Source organism: Phascolarctos cinereus, unplaced genomic scaffold (genome assembly GCF_003287225.1).
Source record: "Phascolarctos cinereus isolate Bilbo 61053 unplaced genomic scaffold, phaCin_HiC Scaffold_7;HRSCAF=346, whole genome shotgun sequence".
Classification (NCBI taxonomy): Eukaryota; Metazoa; Chordata; class Mammalia; order Diprotodontia; family Phascolarctidae; genus Phascolarctos; species Phascolarctos cinereus.
The window spans coordinates 122,301,047-122,318,415 of record NW_027556180.1 but is presented as its reverse complement, the minus strand read 5'-3'; the positions used below and the strand labels follow the sequence as shown (position 1 = coordinate 122,318,415).

Genomic DNA, 17,369 nt, shown 5'->3' with positions numbered 1-17,369 from the left:
GAAGCTGAGGTCAGGACTCAAACTTCAAAGGTGAGACGAAAGTAAGTGGAAAGGAAATGAAGACACCAGTTCTATAAGGCTTTTACAAGGTTAGCCACAAAAAAGAAGAGAGATGTAGGATGGCAGTGGGGTTGATGAAGCTTTTTAAGGATAAGGTAGATATGAACATGTTTGTAGGCACCAAGGAAACAACCATACAAAGGGAGAAACTGATAATTGCTGAGAGTGAGGATGATAGAGGAGTCAGTCTGCTGGAGAAGACAAGATGGAATGGCATCAAGAGTGCTTGCAGACGAGTTGACTTTGGTGAGAAAAAAAATGCCCTCTTTTTGTGAGACTGATGGAGGAGAAGATGGTAGGGGATGACACTGGAGTAATGTGAATTGATGAAAGGGGAGAAAAGAGTGAACTCTTAGCAAATGGTCTGAATTTTTTTGGTGAATTATGAGGTAAGGTCCTCAGCTGAGAGAGTGGTGGGAGCAGGTTCCACAGGAAATTGGAATAGGGATAAAAAGATTTGGAAAAGCAGCTGTCTTGAGTGATACAGTGCAAGTCTCCAGTCTATTTCATGATTTTTTCCACCCACTAGTTCTCTTTATCAACTTGCTTAACCCTCTTAGCTGCTCCACTTCTCTTTTCTTATTTACTTTGCCATGTTCTGGAATCTACTTTGTCCTCTTCAGGTTCTGCTTTCTAATTATCCTTAGTCCTTCAAATTTTTGTCAGTTTTCCCAAATTTTGCCAAGTTTCCCTTCCTCAAGTCCAACCTCTAACATTTTATTATTCAAACCACAACAATTCACCTACACGATGTCTTTCTCCTTTTCTCTTCTGCTACTCCTTCCTTTGTCTTTCCTTTCAGAAATCTGAAGTAGAAAAAATATACTTGAGATGCTTTATAACTGTAAAGCACTGTATAAATTTAAAGTGATTATTAAACTATTAATCCCTCTGGAATACATTGTAGTTTTTCATCATTTTCTTCATAATAGCTTAAATATGTTTTCATTTATTCAAATTTTATGTGATCATATGAATGATATCAAAGAGATGTATAACCACAAAAAGAGGTAGTCAGCAATGTAGTAAAGGATATCATGGGAAACCCGAATATTGCCCTAATACCCACATAATGTCAAGAAACTTAGAGAAAGAACCCAATCAAAGATTTATGAGAAGACAAGAAGAGTTAAAAGAGAATAAGGAATAGATGGATTACATTTTGCACCTTTGAAAGAAATACACACATCAATGAAATCATAGTTCCATTTAAATATGAATGTCTTTATTAATAAGTACAACTTCTTCATTAGAGTATGTTTATTAGAGTGGATTACTTCTGACTCCAAGAAGGTAATAGAAATTAAAAACTAGGACTTTGATTTCTAATAATTTATGTTTTGTTTTTTATTTCTTGTTTTAAAAGTGTTATTAGGAACCTGTTTGTTTTTTTAAATGAATCTTATATTAAGTTTCATTCTATCAAAATGTGAATAGTTTCTAATAAGTTAGTATTTTCTCCTGGTGGTGATTGACTATTTTTTTAATCTGTCCCTCTGATTACTCTCTCCTCAACCTGTCATTGAGCAAATTAAAAAAACAAAAACAAAAAATAAATGAAGCCCTTGATACACACACACACACACACACACACACAGTTTTGAAAAACCAAGTTCCCACATTGAACATGTCTGAAAATGTGTCTCTTTCCAAATTTGAAATTCAGCACCTCTTTCACAGGAGGTGAGTAGTTTCTTTTTCATTCTTTTGGATTCATGTTTTATCAATGTTCTGAAGTTTTTCAAAGATTTTTTTTCAATAATGGTGCCATATACATTGTTCTCCTACTTCTGCTCACTTTACTCTCAACAGTTCATAGAGGTCTTCCCAGTTTCCTCTAAAACTTGATGTTTTATCATTTTTTGTGGCATAGTAATGTTTCATTATATTCATATACCACAGTTTGTTTAGCTGTTCTCCAATAGAAGGTCATCCTTTCTAATTTCAAATTTGGGGCTACCATGAAAAGAGCTAGTATAAATATTTTTGTAAATGACAGATATTTTTCCTTTTTATATGATTTCTTTGATGTATTGACCTAGTATTTGTATTGCTGAGCCAAAGGATGTGTGCAGTTTAGTAACTGTTAGCACAATTCCAAATTTCTTTCCAGAATGGTTGGATCATTTCACAGCTCCATTAGCACTACACCTAGTTTACCTGTTTTACTCTAGCCCTTCTGACCTTTGTCATTTTCCTCTTTTTATCACTGTTGCCACTCTGATAAGTGGAAGGTAGAACCTCATAGTGGCTTTAATTAGCATTTCTCTAATTATTATAGATTTAGAGTTTAAATTTTTTTTTGTATGATTATTGATAGTTTGGATTTCTTCCTTTAAAAACTTCATATTTATATCTTTTGACTATCTATCAGAGAAGTCTCTTAGCCTTATAAATTTTAATTCATTCCTTAAATGTCTTACATATTTTCTCTTTACCAGAGAAACTTATTGCAAAGGTTTTTCCCTAGTTACCTGTTTAACCTTTTCATTTTAGCTACATTAGACTTATTTGTGTACTTCTAAATTTTATTTATCAAAATTGTCCATTTCATTTTGTTTACTCTCCTGTATTGCTTATTTAGTCATAAATTCTTCCACCATCTGTAGATCTGAAAGGTAATTTCTTTTGTTGACTTTAGGTGACCTTTCCAGAGTGTGTAAGATGGATGACAATCGAGTTTGATCCTCAGTGTGGTACTGCACAATCAGAAGATGTTCTCCGTTTGTTGATTCCTATTAGAACTGCTCAGAACTCTGGTTTTGGACCAAAGGTGAATTCTGTTCATGAAAACCTCAATTCATGGATAGAATTAAAGAAATTTTCAGGATCTTCTGGATGGCCAACTATGGTTTTAGTCTTGCCAGGTAAGTTTTTTGTGTGTATGTTTTATTTGGTGATATTTATGTTGAGTATTGTACACTATGTCTTTCACTGTACTTTAAAACAAAAACAAGTGAGAAAAGAGACCATTCCGGGAAGGGATATGAAAAGAAGTTTGGAGACAGAATGAACATAGTGTATTCTAGGGATAAGACTAACTTGCCTGAAATAGAGAACTTATATTGGGATATAGAAAATGATAAATTTGGATAGGCAAAGTGAAACCAGATTACAGAAAAAAATAGTATGCGTACTGCTTGCCCAAGTCAACTCTCCCTCATGTGCATGTGATCACATCTCTTCCCATCTTTTCCAGAAGGTTTCAGCTTCAATGTTTCCCTCTTTAGTTCAGACTTTCAACTTAATCTCTCAAGTTATCATTCAGTATCTATCTTCTCTTTCTCAGCCAAACTCCTAGAATCTTCTTGACCTACCTTCTGCATTTGACACCATTTACCAGTCTCTCTCGGATACTATCTCCACTCATGACTTCTGTGATTCTTTATCCTGCTTCTTCTCTTACCTGATTTCTCTCTTTCTCCCATTTTCCTCCATTTCTTTCCCTCTTGTTCTCTCTTTTGCCTCTCCCTCTCTCTTTTACTACTCCCTTTTTCTCCCTTCACCCCTCTTTACTTCTTTTCCCCCCACTTTACCCCTTCCCCTCTTTCCTCTTTTTGCTTCTCTTTCCCTTTCTTTCCCACTTCCCACCTATCTCTTCTCTCCCTCTTTCTTTTTTTCCCTCTCCTCCTCCTCTCCTCCCCCAATCATATCATACCTTCCCTCCCACTCAACAAATTCTAGTGGCTTCTTCTTGCCCATAGTATAAAACATAAGCTTCTCACTTTAGTTTTTAAAGCCCTTCCCAACCTGTCCCCAGCCTGTCTTTCTAGCTTTACTGGCCATCACTTCTTCTCCCATACTCTGCAGTCCAGCCAAAATGGCGGTTTCTTTCTGTATTTCCCATTTTCGTGTCTTGGCACTGGTCACCCTTCTGTCTCTCACCCCCACCTCCTGGCCTGGAATGTAATTTTTCCTCACATCCCCTTGCTAGAATCCTTCTGTCTTTGAAAGGCAGCTCAAGCACTAGCTTCTACATGAAGCCTTTCCAAAGTATTTAAGTATTTTGTACATAAAATCTTTTTATTCTCTTTATATTTATTCTATATATTTACTTGTTATCTTCTTGATTCAACTGTAAATTACTTGCAAGTAAGAAATCTTTCATTTATTATGTTTGTATCCTTAGAACCTAGCATAATATTTGGTACATAGGTACTTAATAAGTGCTTATTGATTATTACATAATAATTAAATTTTATATTCAGTCAGGCAGTTTTAGTTAGCCTGTTATTCTGCCAAGTCTCTGCTTCCTCCTCTTTGTACCCTTTTGGATTATGTAAATGTTAGAAAGGCTTTTTGGTATTTTTTCTTAGAAATGTTAATAGATGGTTATAAAAATTAAGAATCTATAGGTTGTGATTGTGTAACCTTTGACAGTCACGTGACTTGCTGTCATTGATGCCAAATGAACCTTTCTGAATATGGGCTATAGTAGAATGAACTTCAGATTTGGAGTCAGTAGACATGGGTTCAAATCCGTTGCCAAGTGCTATATTGCAACATTAATCTCTGTAAAAATTAGAGGATTAGACTAAGCTCTGAGATTTTAACTGCTCTATAAACCTGTGATCCTAATCAGTTCTCTCTTCTGGTCCCTAAATAATAGCTTTTTGAATACTAACAACTCCAAAACACCTAAAATAATATAAAAGGAATAACATATAGTGATTAAAAAATCATATAGTCCTTTCCATTAATATAAAAGATAGAAGGAAATATAGCTGGCAGGATAATGTAGACAAACTGAGCCAAAAGGCCCTGACACTCATGCAGCTATAAAGCAAAAAGCCAATGTAGAAGCATTCTGGGTAGGAAATAAGGCATCCCTGAGTTATGTGCATGGCTTATAATTAAGTAATTGAGAGATAATACTTGTAATTCAAAAACAGGAAAATTTATTCAAGCCTTAATACCGAGAAATCATCACTGTGATGAAGAGGGATTCCTTATATAAATATAAAATAGTATTTCTTATGTCTGTTTATATTTTTCCTTATGCATTTCTCCTTGTCTGGATGTCTTTAAAAGGAAAGAGATAATTAAAGGAATATTTTCATTTCAAGACTTTTACTTTCTCAGGAAATGAAGCCCTTTTTTCATTAGAGACTGCATCAGATTATGTAAAAGATGACAAGGCTTCGTTTTATGGTTTCAAGTGTTTTGCAATTGGATATGAATTTAGTCCTGGTTCTGATGAGGTGAGAGTTAATCTCTTAATTATATTAAACTAAGCTTTTTTTGGTAGGCAGCATTTGACTTCTAAATGTCAGTTACACATTTTGTTCAAAGTTTAAATTCATTTTTAATCTATTATTTGTAACATAAATTTATATACATTATATATATGTATGACATCCTACTGGATGATACACTGTTGATATGTTAAGTTCTCTTTTTTAACGTTCTTAGTAAATGGAAAAACTGAAATTTGAGATATCTTATGGAGGCTACAACTGGTAGAGTCAGCTCAAACCATCTTGAAAGACTGGATTGTTAAATTTTCATTGCTAGTGTTTATACATTGGGAATTGGCAAACAGCACAAATCAGAGATAATTCATTGTTTTGTTGGATGGAGAACTGGTTGTTAAACATTTACCAGCACATCTTTGTCTTAAACAAAAATCTCTGTCATTTCTTAAGATGTGATTGTTATAAACTCTTAGGTTTCTCTTAGGTTTTTCTTGCAGATCTTGTACATATAGCTATTAATTTGTAACCTAAATAAACAATTAAAAAGCAAATAAGTAAAATGGCACTAGTAAGTGAATTGATTGAAACATCCCTGCTTCTGCCAATTCTCTATACCTTGAATTAGCTTAAGACTAAAATTCATTGTATATACAGTTTTAAACCATTTTGAATTTTTAAAAATGTAGTTACATTCATTAAGCTTCACCTGATCCTGGTATCAATTTCTGCCTAATATGCCAGGAAAATATGGGTATAATTTCCATACTGCTGAGCTCTCTGAAAAATAAGAAGTCCCCAGAAACCTAACAACATAGGTATAATTTCTCTTTCTAATACTCCTCTGCTGCTTAAAGGAATGGGGAATAGTAGGGGGAAATTGGACTTGAATCCCAGCTCAGATTCATACTAACCTTTATTCTTTTTCCTTTTCTCCTTACTTGCAAGAGAAAGGGAATGTTAAATATATACAGGAAATTGTCATTCTCCCAGTTATACTTAATTTACTTAGTTTTTCCCTGTGGATTAATGACAGCTTTCTGGTTTGTTACATGACCTGACCTATAGTTCTTCTAAATGTCTAGAATTTAATTCAACAAAACAAACAGGTTAAACTGTTTAAAAAAAAGATAGTCCAGTAACAGCCACATTGTGTAATGACTAACGTTGATGAACTTAGCCCTTCTTAGCAATGCAAGGATCTAAGATATCTCCAAAGGTCTCATGATAGAAAATGCTATCCACATCCAAAGAAAGAACTATGGAGTTTGAATACAGATCAAAGCATACTGTTTCCTATTTTTTTCCTTCTGTTTTGTTTCCTCTTTCTGGTGGTTCCTCTTATCAGTTCTAATTCTTCCTTACATCACCAATGTGAAAATGTGTTTAATAGGAATGTATATGTATAGCCTGTATCAGATGGTGTGCCATCTTGAGGAGGGAGGGGGAGAAAAATTTAAAACTCAAAAGCTTATGGAAGTGATTGTTGATAAATCAAAATAATTTAATGAAAATTTTTTTTAAAAATAATCGAGTTCTTTGGACTAATAAACATGTTTGCAGCCCTCAGCATTTATATTAATCTGCCATTCAGGATGAATTGCTTTTCTCCCTGACTTATTAATTCAACAGTGAGCCAACACAATTTTCTTGAGGGTGTTCAAAGTATATTTTTTGAGAGCCCACTTCTTGTCAATTATGATTTTATAGAAATATTTTACTAACTTAAGTACTGACGTTAGACACAAACTTTTAAATAAGAATTTAATTTGTAATTTTACAGGGAATTATTCAGTTGGAAAAAGAATTAGCTAATCTTGGTGGGGTTTGTGCAGCAGCTTTAATGAAAAAGGATCTAGCACTTCCTATTGGTAAGTAATCCTATATTTATTCAGGCATTCTCTTACCTTGCACTACTCACACACCCAAATATATGTGTATCTCTTCCTTTGTCCCTCTCTCTCCCTCTGTCTCACACACACATATTAAAATCACTGCACTTCCCCCTCATAATCCCTTCTTCCCGACTGCTTGTCCCAGCCTTTCTTCCAGAAGTGTCTTCTCTAATTAACATATTTATTCAACACCTCCAGGGGCAGTAGAGTGAAGAGAAAGCCATGTCATCTAGACTCACTACTATATACCTATAATCAGGTGGCATTTTTTTCTCATTCACCTCTTTCCTCTATCACCCCATTACATTCCTAAACTATAAATGTATGTTTATTGGTTAATTATGGGAAGAGGGTTCTAATTGCTTGAATGCAAAACATACGTTTAAAGTATGTACTCAACATTTTTCTTATCAGTTCGCTCCTTTCACTCTAGCTTACAATGTCTTTCAAGTCTTTCAAGTAGCTGCAAAGTAAATATTAGATCTTAATTATGGTTTCTTTTGCAATTGACTTAATGTCTGAGGCTAAGTAATCATAGTACTTTGAAGTGAGGATCTCAGAAATAATAAGGATGTCCAAGTTAGCTAAAATTCCATTAGGCTAAGGTAACATAATTCCTTTCTGTTACAAGGCAAGAGTGAAAATATTAGATTAAAAGAGGATTGCTGTAAATATAGTATATAGCTTTATGTTAAATATATGTTGCAAGTTTCATCTTTTACTTTTAACCACAACCTGTACAAAATGATTGGGGGGAGGGGAGGTAGGTGTTTTTTAGGCTATTGGAATTTTGATATAAAATTTAATTGTCAAGAAAGTTTAACATTCTTCAATGAACCATTTAATTTGTACAGCAGGTAATGAATTGGAGGAAGATCTTGAAATTCTTGAAGAGGCTGCTCTGCAGGTAAATGTATTATACTTTACATTGTATGTTCTAAGTACCTTTACATTGCACATTATAAGTACATTTATGTCATAAGTAATTTTACACTGTAAGTAGTCCATGAATCCAAAACTAAATTTGACCACTAATTTTTACTAATACTGAAATTTGGATTTGAAAAATGTTTAGAAACTAGGAAATTTAACTCTAGGATAACAATGAAATTGAATGAGTACTTTGCAGAAAGTTAATATTTTTATAGTATCTTCTAACATTTCATTTGAGCTTTATCTTTCTAGGAGACTGATATATTGCTACCTTTGTGTACAAATCAGACCTTTACTATCATTGAGTCTCCCTACTCAATTGCTTTTAGGAAAAATACACTAGCAAAAGGATCACTTATCTCTAAATAAAAAGACCAATGATAATAACTTTCTCTATACAAGTAGCTTGAACTGAATATGTTCTGATCTGTCAAGAAAGATTTAACATGTGCCCTTGTTCATTCTAGCTACTTGTGCTTTTGTCTTAAGAAACAAGAGAAGTGTGCCATCATTTATCATTAAAGGGAATATTGTGGTTTAGAAAATGACATATTATGATACTAATAATAGTAAGAAGAATAATAACAATAGCTAGCATTTAAATAGTATCTAAAGGTTTGCATGGCACTTTATGTATATTTTCTCTTTTGATCTTCAGAATAACCCTGTGAGATAGCCATTTTAATCCCCGTTTTACATGTGAGGGATAAGCTAAACGAGATTAAGTGATTTGTCCAGTATCATACAGCTAATGTGTCCAAAGTGGGATTTGAATCTTTGGTCTGAACTCCAAGGGCAGATTCTTTTCACTGCACTTTCTTGGTACCTAAGTATAAAATGATTACTGCTCTGACTGCTGCCTCAGGTCTCACCAGAGGTCACAAAACACTTCGGTTTTCTGATCTGTTACATAAGAATAATGAAATTATATAGTATATTCACTATTATAAATGTTAAAATATTACTGTAAGGTAAATATGATAATCTATGAATTCAACTTTAATAAGTCTATTTTATGAGTCTACAATGTATGAAGACTTGGGAGACCCAAGGAAGAGATGGAAATAAGAAGAGAATATATTTGAAGCATGGGAGAGAGATAGCCGTCATGAATAAATGAAGAGAGCAAAATGCACGATGTGCTCAGAGAATAGCTTGCAATTTTTTTGTGACTAGAACAATGACTATTTAAAGAGGGAGTAGAAAATAAAGCTGAAAAATAGGTTCAAGCTAGATTGAGTAGAGCATCATATGCCAAGCTAAGGTGTTTGTATTTTATATTTTAGGGAGATTATATATAGTCTTTAAAGAGTTTACAGCCTAGTAGATATATATATATATATATATATGTATATATATATATATATATATGTATATATGTATACACAAAATATACACACATACATATATATATGTGTATATATATATGTGCATCTCTATATTTATATATATGTACAAATAATGATATACAATATTTAAGTGCTTAAAAGAAATGCATAATCCTAAATGATTGAAGTCTAAGGAGGAGAGGAATAGTCTTTATTGACTGTGCTGTAAACAGAAAGCCTTCATGGAAGAGCTGGAATGGGTTGAAATTATATAAATTCAGTGGGGATAGGAGGGTGCACATTTAGGGCATAGGAAACAGTTTGAATAAAGCATAGGCAGAACCAGGGAATCACCACCTATATACTAGACATGCATAAATAGTAGTACAAATTAACTGAAATAAATGGAAAGGAATAGTTACAGATAAGGCTAGAAAGGTAGAATGGTACCGGATTATGGAAAGGACTTAGAAGTAGAGCATTTGACCATATTTTTTACTGAATTAGACTTTATACTGAATGAAAAGGAGCCAAAGAGTCAGCATTAAATGTGTTTTTTTTCCTAAGGCGTAATAACTACAAGTGTTGTTTTAAATACAGGTACTTTTTTAAATGCTAAATGTTAATGCGCTTATACCAATATAAACTAGTATGAGCTTTCAAAGGAATCCTGTGGGTCAGACTCTTTATAATATAATATGTTCATTTTTAAAAATCCTCTTTGTGAATGTATTGTATGTAATTATTTTTCCATGAGATGAAGTATCAGTTTCCTTTTTTGCCAAATAGGTGTGCAAAACTCATTCTGGCATTCTTGGAAAAGGTTTAGCCCTTTCTCATTCACCAACCATACTGGAAGCTCTTGAAGGAAGCTTGCCACTTCAGATTCAAAGCAATGAACAGTCATTTTTGGAAGATTTCATTGCCTGTGTTCCAGGATCAAGTGGGGGACGACTTGCAAGGTAGTATATTTTGTGATTTAGTTTCATTTCTTCTTTTTGCTTGTTTCATTTTTAAACCCTGAATACACTAAAATATGAAAATTAGTTTTGGTATTATAGCATATAATGACCAACTTAAAATGTTAGGTCTTCATGAATAAATGTAAAATGTATAAAATGATCTCTCACCCTCACCCTCCACCCCCAACTCTAATTCATCTCTAATTTAAAGCCTCTGAGATTTATCTGGGGCACTGAGAGGTTTACTGATTAGTCATGGTCCCAAAGCTAGTATATGTGAGAGGCAGAACTTTAACCCAGATTTTTTCAAACCTAAGTACTATTCACTATACCATACTACCATGAAATTTGTAACTTTTATTCTGAAGCACAAAAACACCAAAATGCCTTTTAAAATTTTTTATTGTTTAGAGAATTTTATTTCAAGAATAGATCTTATCGTAGTTGAAATCCAGATATACATGCAAATGTTGAGTCAAGTATTATGAGATTTCGACGTGTTACTTTTCAAGGGGAAAACAAAAAAATTATATATTCATTTATGGTTTTACTTTTTTGTTAAAAAAGAGATAAAAATTAAATTTCCTTCTGTACTGAGTCCAACTAAATTAATGAGATTTTTCCTAAGTAAAAAATAAGATGGGGGGTCCCCATGAAAATAAATCAGGTTTGAAGGAAAAGAGACATTGTCAACTTGTATATACTTTACAAATAACTTTCCTGGACCTACTTTTTGACTTCTGAGAAGATTCCAATATCTATTCCTTTAATAACCATTTAGCAAACATTTGTTAAGCACATACAATGTGCAGTCATAGTGCTTATTTATCGTATATTCAAGGTGGGGTTAAAGGAAAGGTTGTAACTTTTTAACAGATTAATACCTGTTATTGACTGAGGAAATAAAGAAAGGTTTCCTATAAGAGATAACCCCCAAAGTTAGCCTTGAAGGAATCTAAGCATTATTGTAAAGATGAGAGAGTACATTCCAAAAATATTGTAGAAAGTCACAGATATAGATGACGGACTGGTAGGAAAAGTACATAAGCAAGTTTGGGTTGAATGTAGAGTACATCAAGAGGCATAATATAAAATGACCAGAAATGCAGATTGGAGCTTGGTTGTGAAGGGCTTTAAGTACTAAACTTAGAAGTTTGTATTTTGTCCCCAGAAGCAATAGAGAGCTACTGAAGGGATAAAAGAAGTGACCATGGTTGGAATTTCATTTTAGGAAGATTATTTTGGAAGCTATGGGAAAAATGGATTAGAGAGGGGAGTGAATGGAAATATGGAGACTTTTTGGAAGCTATTTTAGTAATCCAGGACCTTTAAATAGTGTTGTGGCTTTGAGTGGAGACAAGAGTTATCTCATCAAATGAGATAAAATATACGTAAAGTGCTTTGTAAACCTTAAAATGCTATAAATGTGCTAGCCGTTATAATTATTGTTATTATTATTAATAAGGAAAATAATATAAAAGACATTGCAGAAGTAGAATCAAGAAGTTAGCCGTGGTTTAGGGTAGTAAAGAGTAAAATATGACTGAAGTTGTAAACCCAAGTAACTGGAATAATGGTGATGTCCTCAAAGAATGATGGTATCCTCAATAGAAAAAGGAAAATTTAGAATAAGTGTGGTTTCAGAATGGGGAGGAAAAGGACAAAGGGGGAATGGGAAAGTAGAAAATTAATTCTGTTCTTGACACATAGAACTTGAGATACTTGAAGCTCAGCATAAGTATTTGGGCTGGATATATAGCTTTGGGAATCATCTGTATAGAAAAGGTAAACCCTTGTTGGGTTCACAGAAGGAGGATTGAGAAAGGAAAGGATCCAGGAAAGACCTTTAGGGGAGCCAAGCAGTTAGGAAGTGGGTCGTGGTTGATGATCTAGTAAAGGAAACCCACATGGAACATTATCAGTACTATCAGAAGAGAGAAAGGAGAGATCAGTGTTACAAAAGCAGAGGAGGAATAAGTGTACAACAGTGTCAGAAACTACAGAGAGCTCAAGAAGGATGAGGGCTGTGAAAAGACTATCAGGTTTAGTGATTAAAAGACCTTTGGTGCCATCATTCAACAAGCATTTATTAAATGCATTCCATGCCCTGGGCACTGTGCTAGACACTTGGGTTAATGAGATGGGCCCTTTCCCTGAAGATGCTTACTTTAAAAAAAAATTTTTTTTTTGCATCTTTTGTTTTTACATAACCTTAATTCTCCAAAGAAGGAAGGGAGGTACATTTTCTCATTTCTTCTGGAATAAGCTTGGTTATTATAATTATACATAATTCAATTTTCTTTTTTTTTTTGTTCAGTCCATTGACATTATTGCAGTAGTTATATGTAAAAGTATTGTTATCCTGGTTCTGCTTGCTTTAGAATGTCTTTCCATTCTTGTCTCAGTTCTACACGTTCGTTATTTCTTAACACACAGTAATACTGTATTACATACATAGTTTTGAAAATCTTAATGTTATTTATAAAAGCTATTTATTATTCTTATTTCCATGATTTGATTAACCATTCTCCAATGAGCATATATCAAATTTATTACTAGTAATTTCCTTCTACAAAAAAAAAATGCTGCTCTGGTGCATATGAGACTTTTCTGCTTTTGACCTTCTTGAGGTTTATGGGCAGCAGTGAGATCTGTAGGCCTATGAACATAAACGATTTAGTTCCTTTTGTAGCATAATACCAAATTTTTTTTTAGAATGTTTGCATTAAGTCATGGCTTCACCAATAGGGTAATTATGTGCCTGTGTTTCCATATCCTCTCCAGTATTGATTGTACCCACTTTTTGTTATCCTTGCCAATTTATTTGGTGTCAGGTGAAACTTGAGAATCATTTTGATTTGCATTTCTCTTATTGTTAGTATTTGGAGCACTCTTTCATATAGTTACTAATACTTTACGAGTCTTCCTTTTTTTTTTTTTTAAAGAACGGTTTGTCCTTATCCTTTGTCCACTTGTCTGTTGGGAAATGGCTCTTGGTATTATATATTTGTGTTCCATATATATCTTGGATATTAAGCACTTTTCAGAAATACTTGATGAAAAGATTTTTTTCTTATCTAATTGCATTGATTTAGTTAGTGCTAAATTTTTCAGTTTCATGTAACTAAAATTACCTGTTTTATCTTTTGTGTTCACCTCTATCCCTGGTTTGAGGGAGAACTCTTCCCCTAACCATGGTAATAAATGCTTACTCATTGATTTGTTGACCTGTTTCTCTTCTTTTTTTTAATGATGTGATCTTTCATATTGAGGTTTAATATCTATTTTGAACTTATACTATGTGTTGTAAGTTAATCATCTGAATCTCATTCTATTCAATGGTTTGCCAGTTTTCCAGAAGTTCTTTCCGAATAGTTTTTTCCCAGTTAATTTATCTTGGTTTTATCAAGCACTAGGATATTGAGTTAAACTGTTTTTTTATTCTTCCTTCTCTAGTCTGTTCCACTAATATTCTTTAGTTTTTAATTAATGGTAAATAGCTTTAAAGAATTTTTAATTACAATATAATTTGAAGTCTATAAGTACCATTTCCTCTTCACTCCTACTTTTGATAATTGTTATTATTTTGTCAAGCTCTATAAAGTATACTGATATGGTTTGATATGACACTAGGAGCTTGCACCCTCTTAGGAGTGACAGTATTCGTACATATGAGTTTTCACAAAATGAAGGAAAAGCAATTTATTAAGCATTTAATATGTGCTAAGCATTGTGCTAAGTACTAAGGAATTGAAGAATAAGATTGTCTTTTACAAAATAAAGGTAATTTCGGGGGAAGGCTAGCATCTAAGGGGATTAGGAAAGGCCTCATGTAGTAGGTGCCACTCAAGCATATTTTGAAGGAAAATAGGAATTTAAAGAGGTGGAAGAAGTACAACAGCAGGGAAATAGGAGATGCAATGTCACATGTGAAGAACAGCAAGAAGGCGTAGCCTTGGCTAGATTATTGAGTAGTACATGAAGGCAAGTAATGTCTCATAAGGGTAAAAAAAGTAAGTTAGAGGGGCAGCTAGGTGGTGCAGTGGATAAAGCAATGACCCTGGAGTCAGGAGGACCTGAGTGTGAACGTGGGCAAGTCACTGAACCCTATTGCCTAGCTGGAGAGAGGAAGGAAGGAAGGAAGGAAGGAAGGAAGGAAGAAGGAAGGAAGGAAGGAAGGAAGGAAGGAAGGAAGGAAGGAAGGAAGGAAAAATTGGCTAGAGATAGATTATGAAGTGTTTTAAATGCCAAATGGAGGACTTAACCTTAGATACTAGGAAGCCCCCACAGTTTATTGAGAAGAAGAAGAATGAAATGGTTTGCCCTCTATTTTAGGAATATCACTTTCGGCAGCTGTGTAAGGGATGAATTAGAGAAGGGGGAGACTTGAGGTAGAAAGACCAATTAGGCCATATTTTTCCTTCTCCATTATATCTAATCAGTTACCACATCTTGCTGTTTCTGCCCCAACAGCATCTCTTACATCTTCTCCCCACCCACAGCTTTGTTCAGGCACTCATCTAGGCTATTGTATTGGTCTCCCTGATTCAAGTCTCTGTATTCTTCAGTCCATCCTGCAATCAGCTGTTAAACTTATTTTCCTTAAGTACAGATTTGACCAAGTGGCTCCCCTACTCAAAAAACTCTTATTGTTTCCTTATTGTCCATATGATAAAATAAAAACTCCTCTGCTTAGCTTTTTAAGCCCTTCAAACCTAGGCACAACTTACTTTCTGGCTTCTTTGGACATTACTTCCCCTCTCCAGCTCCGCAATCAAAACAAACTGGCAATATCTCAGTTCCTCACACATAGTATTCCATCCCCAATCTCCATGCCTTTGTACTTGCTATCCCCCATGCTTGGAATGGATCCCTCCTTATCTCCACATCATAGAATTCTCTACTTCCCTCCAAAGGCAACTCAGCCTTCTACAAGAAACCTGTTCTGATCCTCCCAACTGTTGGTATCCTCCCTCCCTAGTTTATATTTATCTACTGTGTATTTTTATTTATTTCTCTGTATCCTGTATCTGCTTATATCTTACTTGTTGTCCCCATTAGAATGTAAGCTCCTGTGTATGTGGATTGTTTTATTTTTTGACTTTGTGTTTCTGGAACCTAGTATATAATGGATACTTAATAAGTGCTTATTGATTGATTGATTGGTTGATTGATTGATTAGGGCCTGAGATAAGGTGGTGTTCTTGTAAGTCACAATGAGGATGCAAAGACAAGAGATAGATTTGTTAACTAGTTATATATGAAGAATAAAGGAGAACAAGGGTGAAAGATTACTCTGAGATTCTAAACCTGGGTGACTGGAAGGATTGGAATGAGAAAGGAAAGGAAGGAAGGAAGGAAGAAACTTCTGAAAGGAAATGCATTTGGAGAAAAAGGTAGTGAATTTTATTTTGGTTGTATTGAGTTTGAGAGACCTATGGAGCATCCTGTTTAATGTGATGTAGGATTAAAGTTCAGGAGAGATACTAGGGCAGAACGTGTGGATCTGGGAATCCCCTGTGTAGTAATGATAATATGAGTATACGTGAGCTGATGAGATTGCCAAGAGAAAGCATGTAAAAAAAGAAGAGTAGTGGGCTCATGATAGTACTCTGGGATACACACACCTTTGGGAGAAGCGGAAAGGTAGATTGAGAAGGAGATGGAGATAAGTAGAACTAAGACTGAGCAGTAAAAGATACAGTATTCAGGATGGAGACAGTGGTTAACAGTATCAAATGCTACAGAGAACTGAAGAAGGATAAACATTGAGAAAAGGCTACAGGTCTCACAATTAAGAGATCATTATAACTTTGAAGATTGCAGTTAAGAGTTAGTTGTTGAGGTGAAAAACTAGATTGAAAAAACTTGAAAAGTGAGTGAAATGTTACATTGACAACTTTTTTCTGGGAGTTTGGCTGGGAAAGGGAGGGGAAATATAGAATTGATATCTTTAGGGGATCATAGAGCCAAGTGAGGGAATTTTTTACAGTGAAAGAGATTTGGCCCTACTTGTAGATAGAAGAGAATGAACCAGTAAATAAGGAGAGATTGAATACTAAAGTGAAACTGATTGTGGGGACAATCTCCTAAAGGATATGGGAGAGAAGGAGATCCAGGCTAAAAGTAGAGGAGCTGGCTTTAAGAGAGCAGTTTCCTTTGTTTGGCTGGCTTGGAAGACTGACTGCCAGGAATTAAAAACTGAGTGGAAAATAAAGTATTGATTAAGGCTTTTTTTTTTTTGCCATGGTCTTCTAGCTGACAAAGCAGCGTTGCACTTGGTGATTGTAAATTGTCTCAGAAATCAAGTCCTCAGACTATCCAAAAAAATTGAGCCAATGCTGTAATATAGTAGTCATTAAAAAAAACTTTATTGACTTTCATAATTATCATCTTTATTTTTTTAAATTTTCTCAAACTGTATTCCTATACTTTGGGACTGTCTGTGGATTTTTTTTTCAGGTAGTAGACATGGCAAGGATATTTAGTGAATCCTAGTTGTGACTAAAATTGATTTACAATATTGACATTGCTTCATTTTGCATATTTAATATATCTAACTTAAATTGCAATGTAAGTCATTAAATGTATACAATTTTAATACTATAGGTGGCTTCAGCCAGATTCTTATGCTGATCCTCAGAAAACATCATTGATTCTCAATAAAGATGATATCCGTTGTGGTTGGCCTACTACAATTACTGTTCAAACAAAGGATCAGTATGGTGATGTGGTTCATGTTCCTAATATGAAGGTAATTATTTTTAATTAAAGTAAATTAATTAGTACTTTTTAATTGTCTACTGTAGGTCATCAAAATTTTAAGTTCAAATGACCTTCAAAATCATCAGTGGGGAGGGATTTGGAAAGACAGTTGGCATATTTAGAACCAGAAGAGCCCAGATCCCCCACAAACATCCTCAGTGAAGTCCTCAAAATGCACCAGAAGGAACAATGATAAATGAAACCAATACATAAGCTCCTCTAGCAAGTCTAGGA

General features: G+C 34.2%; 1 protein-coding gene across 11 annotated transcripts in view; it reads left to right on the top strand.

The window, feature by feature from the left end:
• MYCBP2 (MYC binding protein 2) overlaps positions 1 to 17,369 on the top strand; it is a 224,280-nt gene that overhangs the window by 81,013 nt on the left and 125,898 nt on the right. For 8 of the 11 annotated variants that reach the window (XM_078147203.1, XM_078147204.1, XM_078147202.1 and 5 more), the window contains 6 exons: positions 2,702 to 2,927; positions 5,143 to 5,261; positions 7,036 to 7,123; positions 8,002 to 8,054; positions 10,198 to 10,370; positions 16,980 to 17,124. In XM_078147203.1, coding sequence (XP_078003329.1) covers positions 2,702 to 2,927; positions 5,143 to 5,261; positions 7,036 to 7,123; positions 8,002 to 8,054; positions 10,198 to 10,370; positions 16,980 to 17,124 — 804 coding nt within the window. The remainder of the gene's footprint in view (positions 1 to 2,701; positions 2,928 to 5,142; positions 5,262 to 7,035; positions 7,124 to 8,001; positions 8,055 to 10,197; positions 10,371 to 16,979; positions 17,125 to 17,369) is intronic. The other 3 variants (XM_020973272.2, XM_078147199.1, XM_020973276.2) reach the window with 1 other exon arrangement.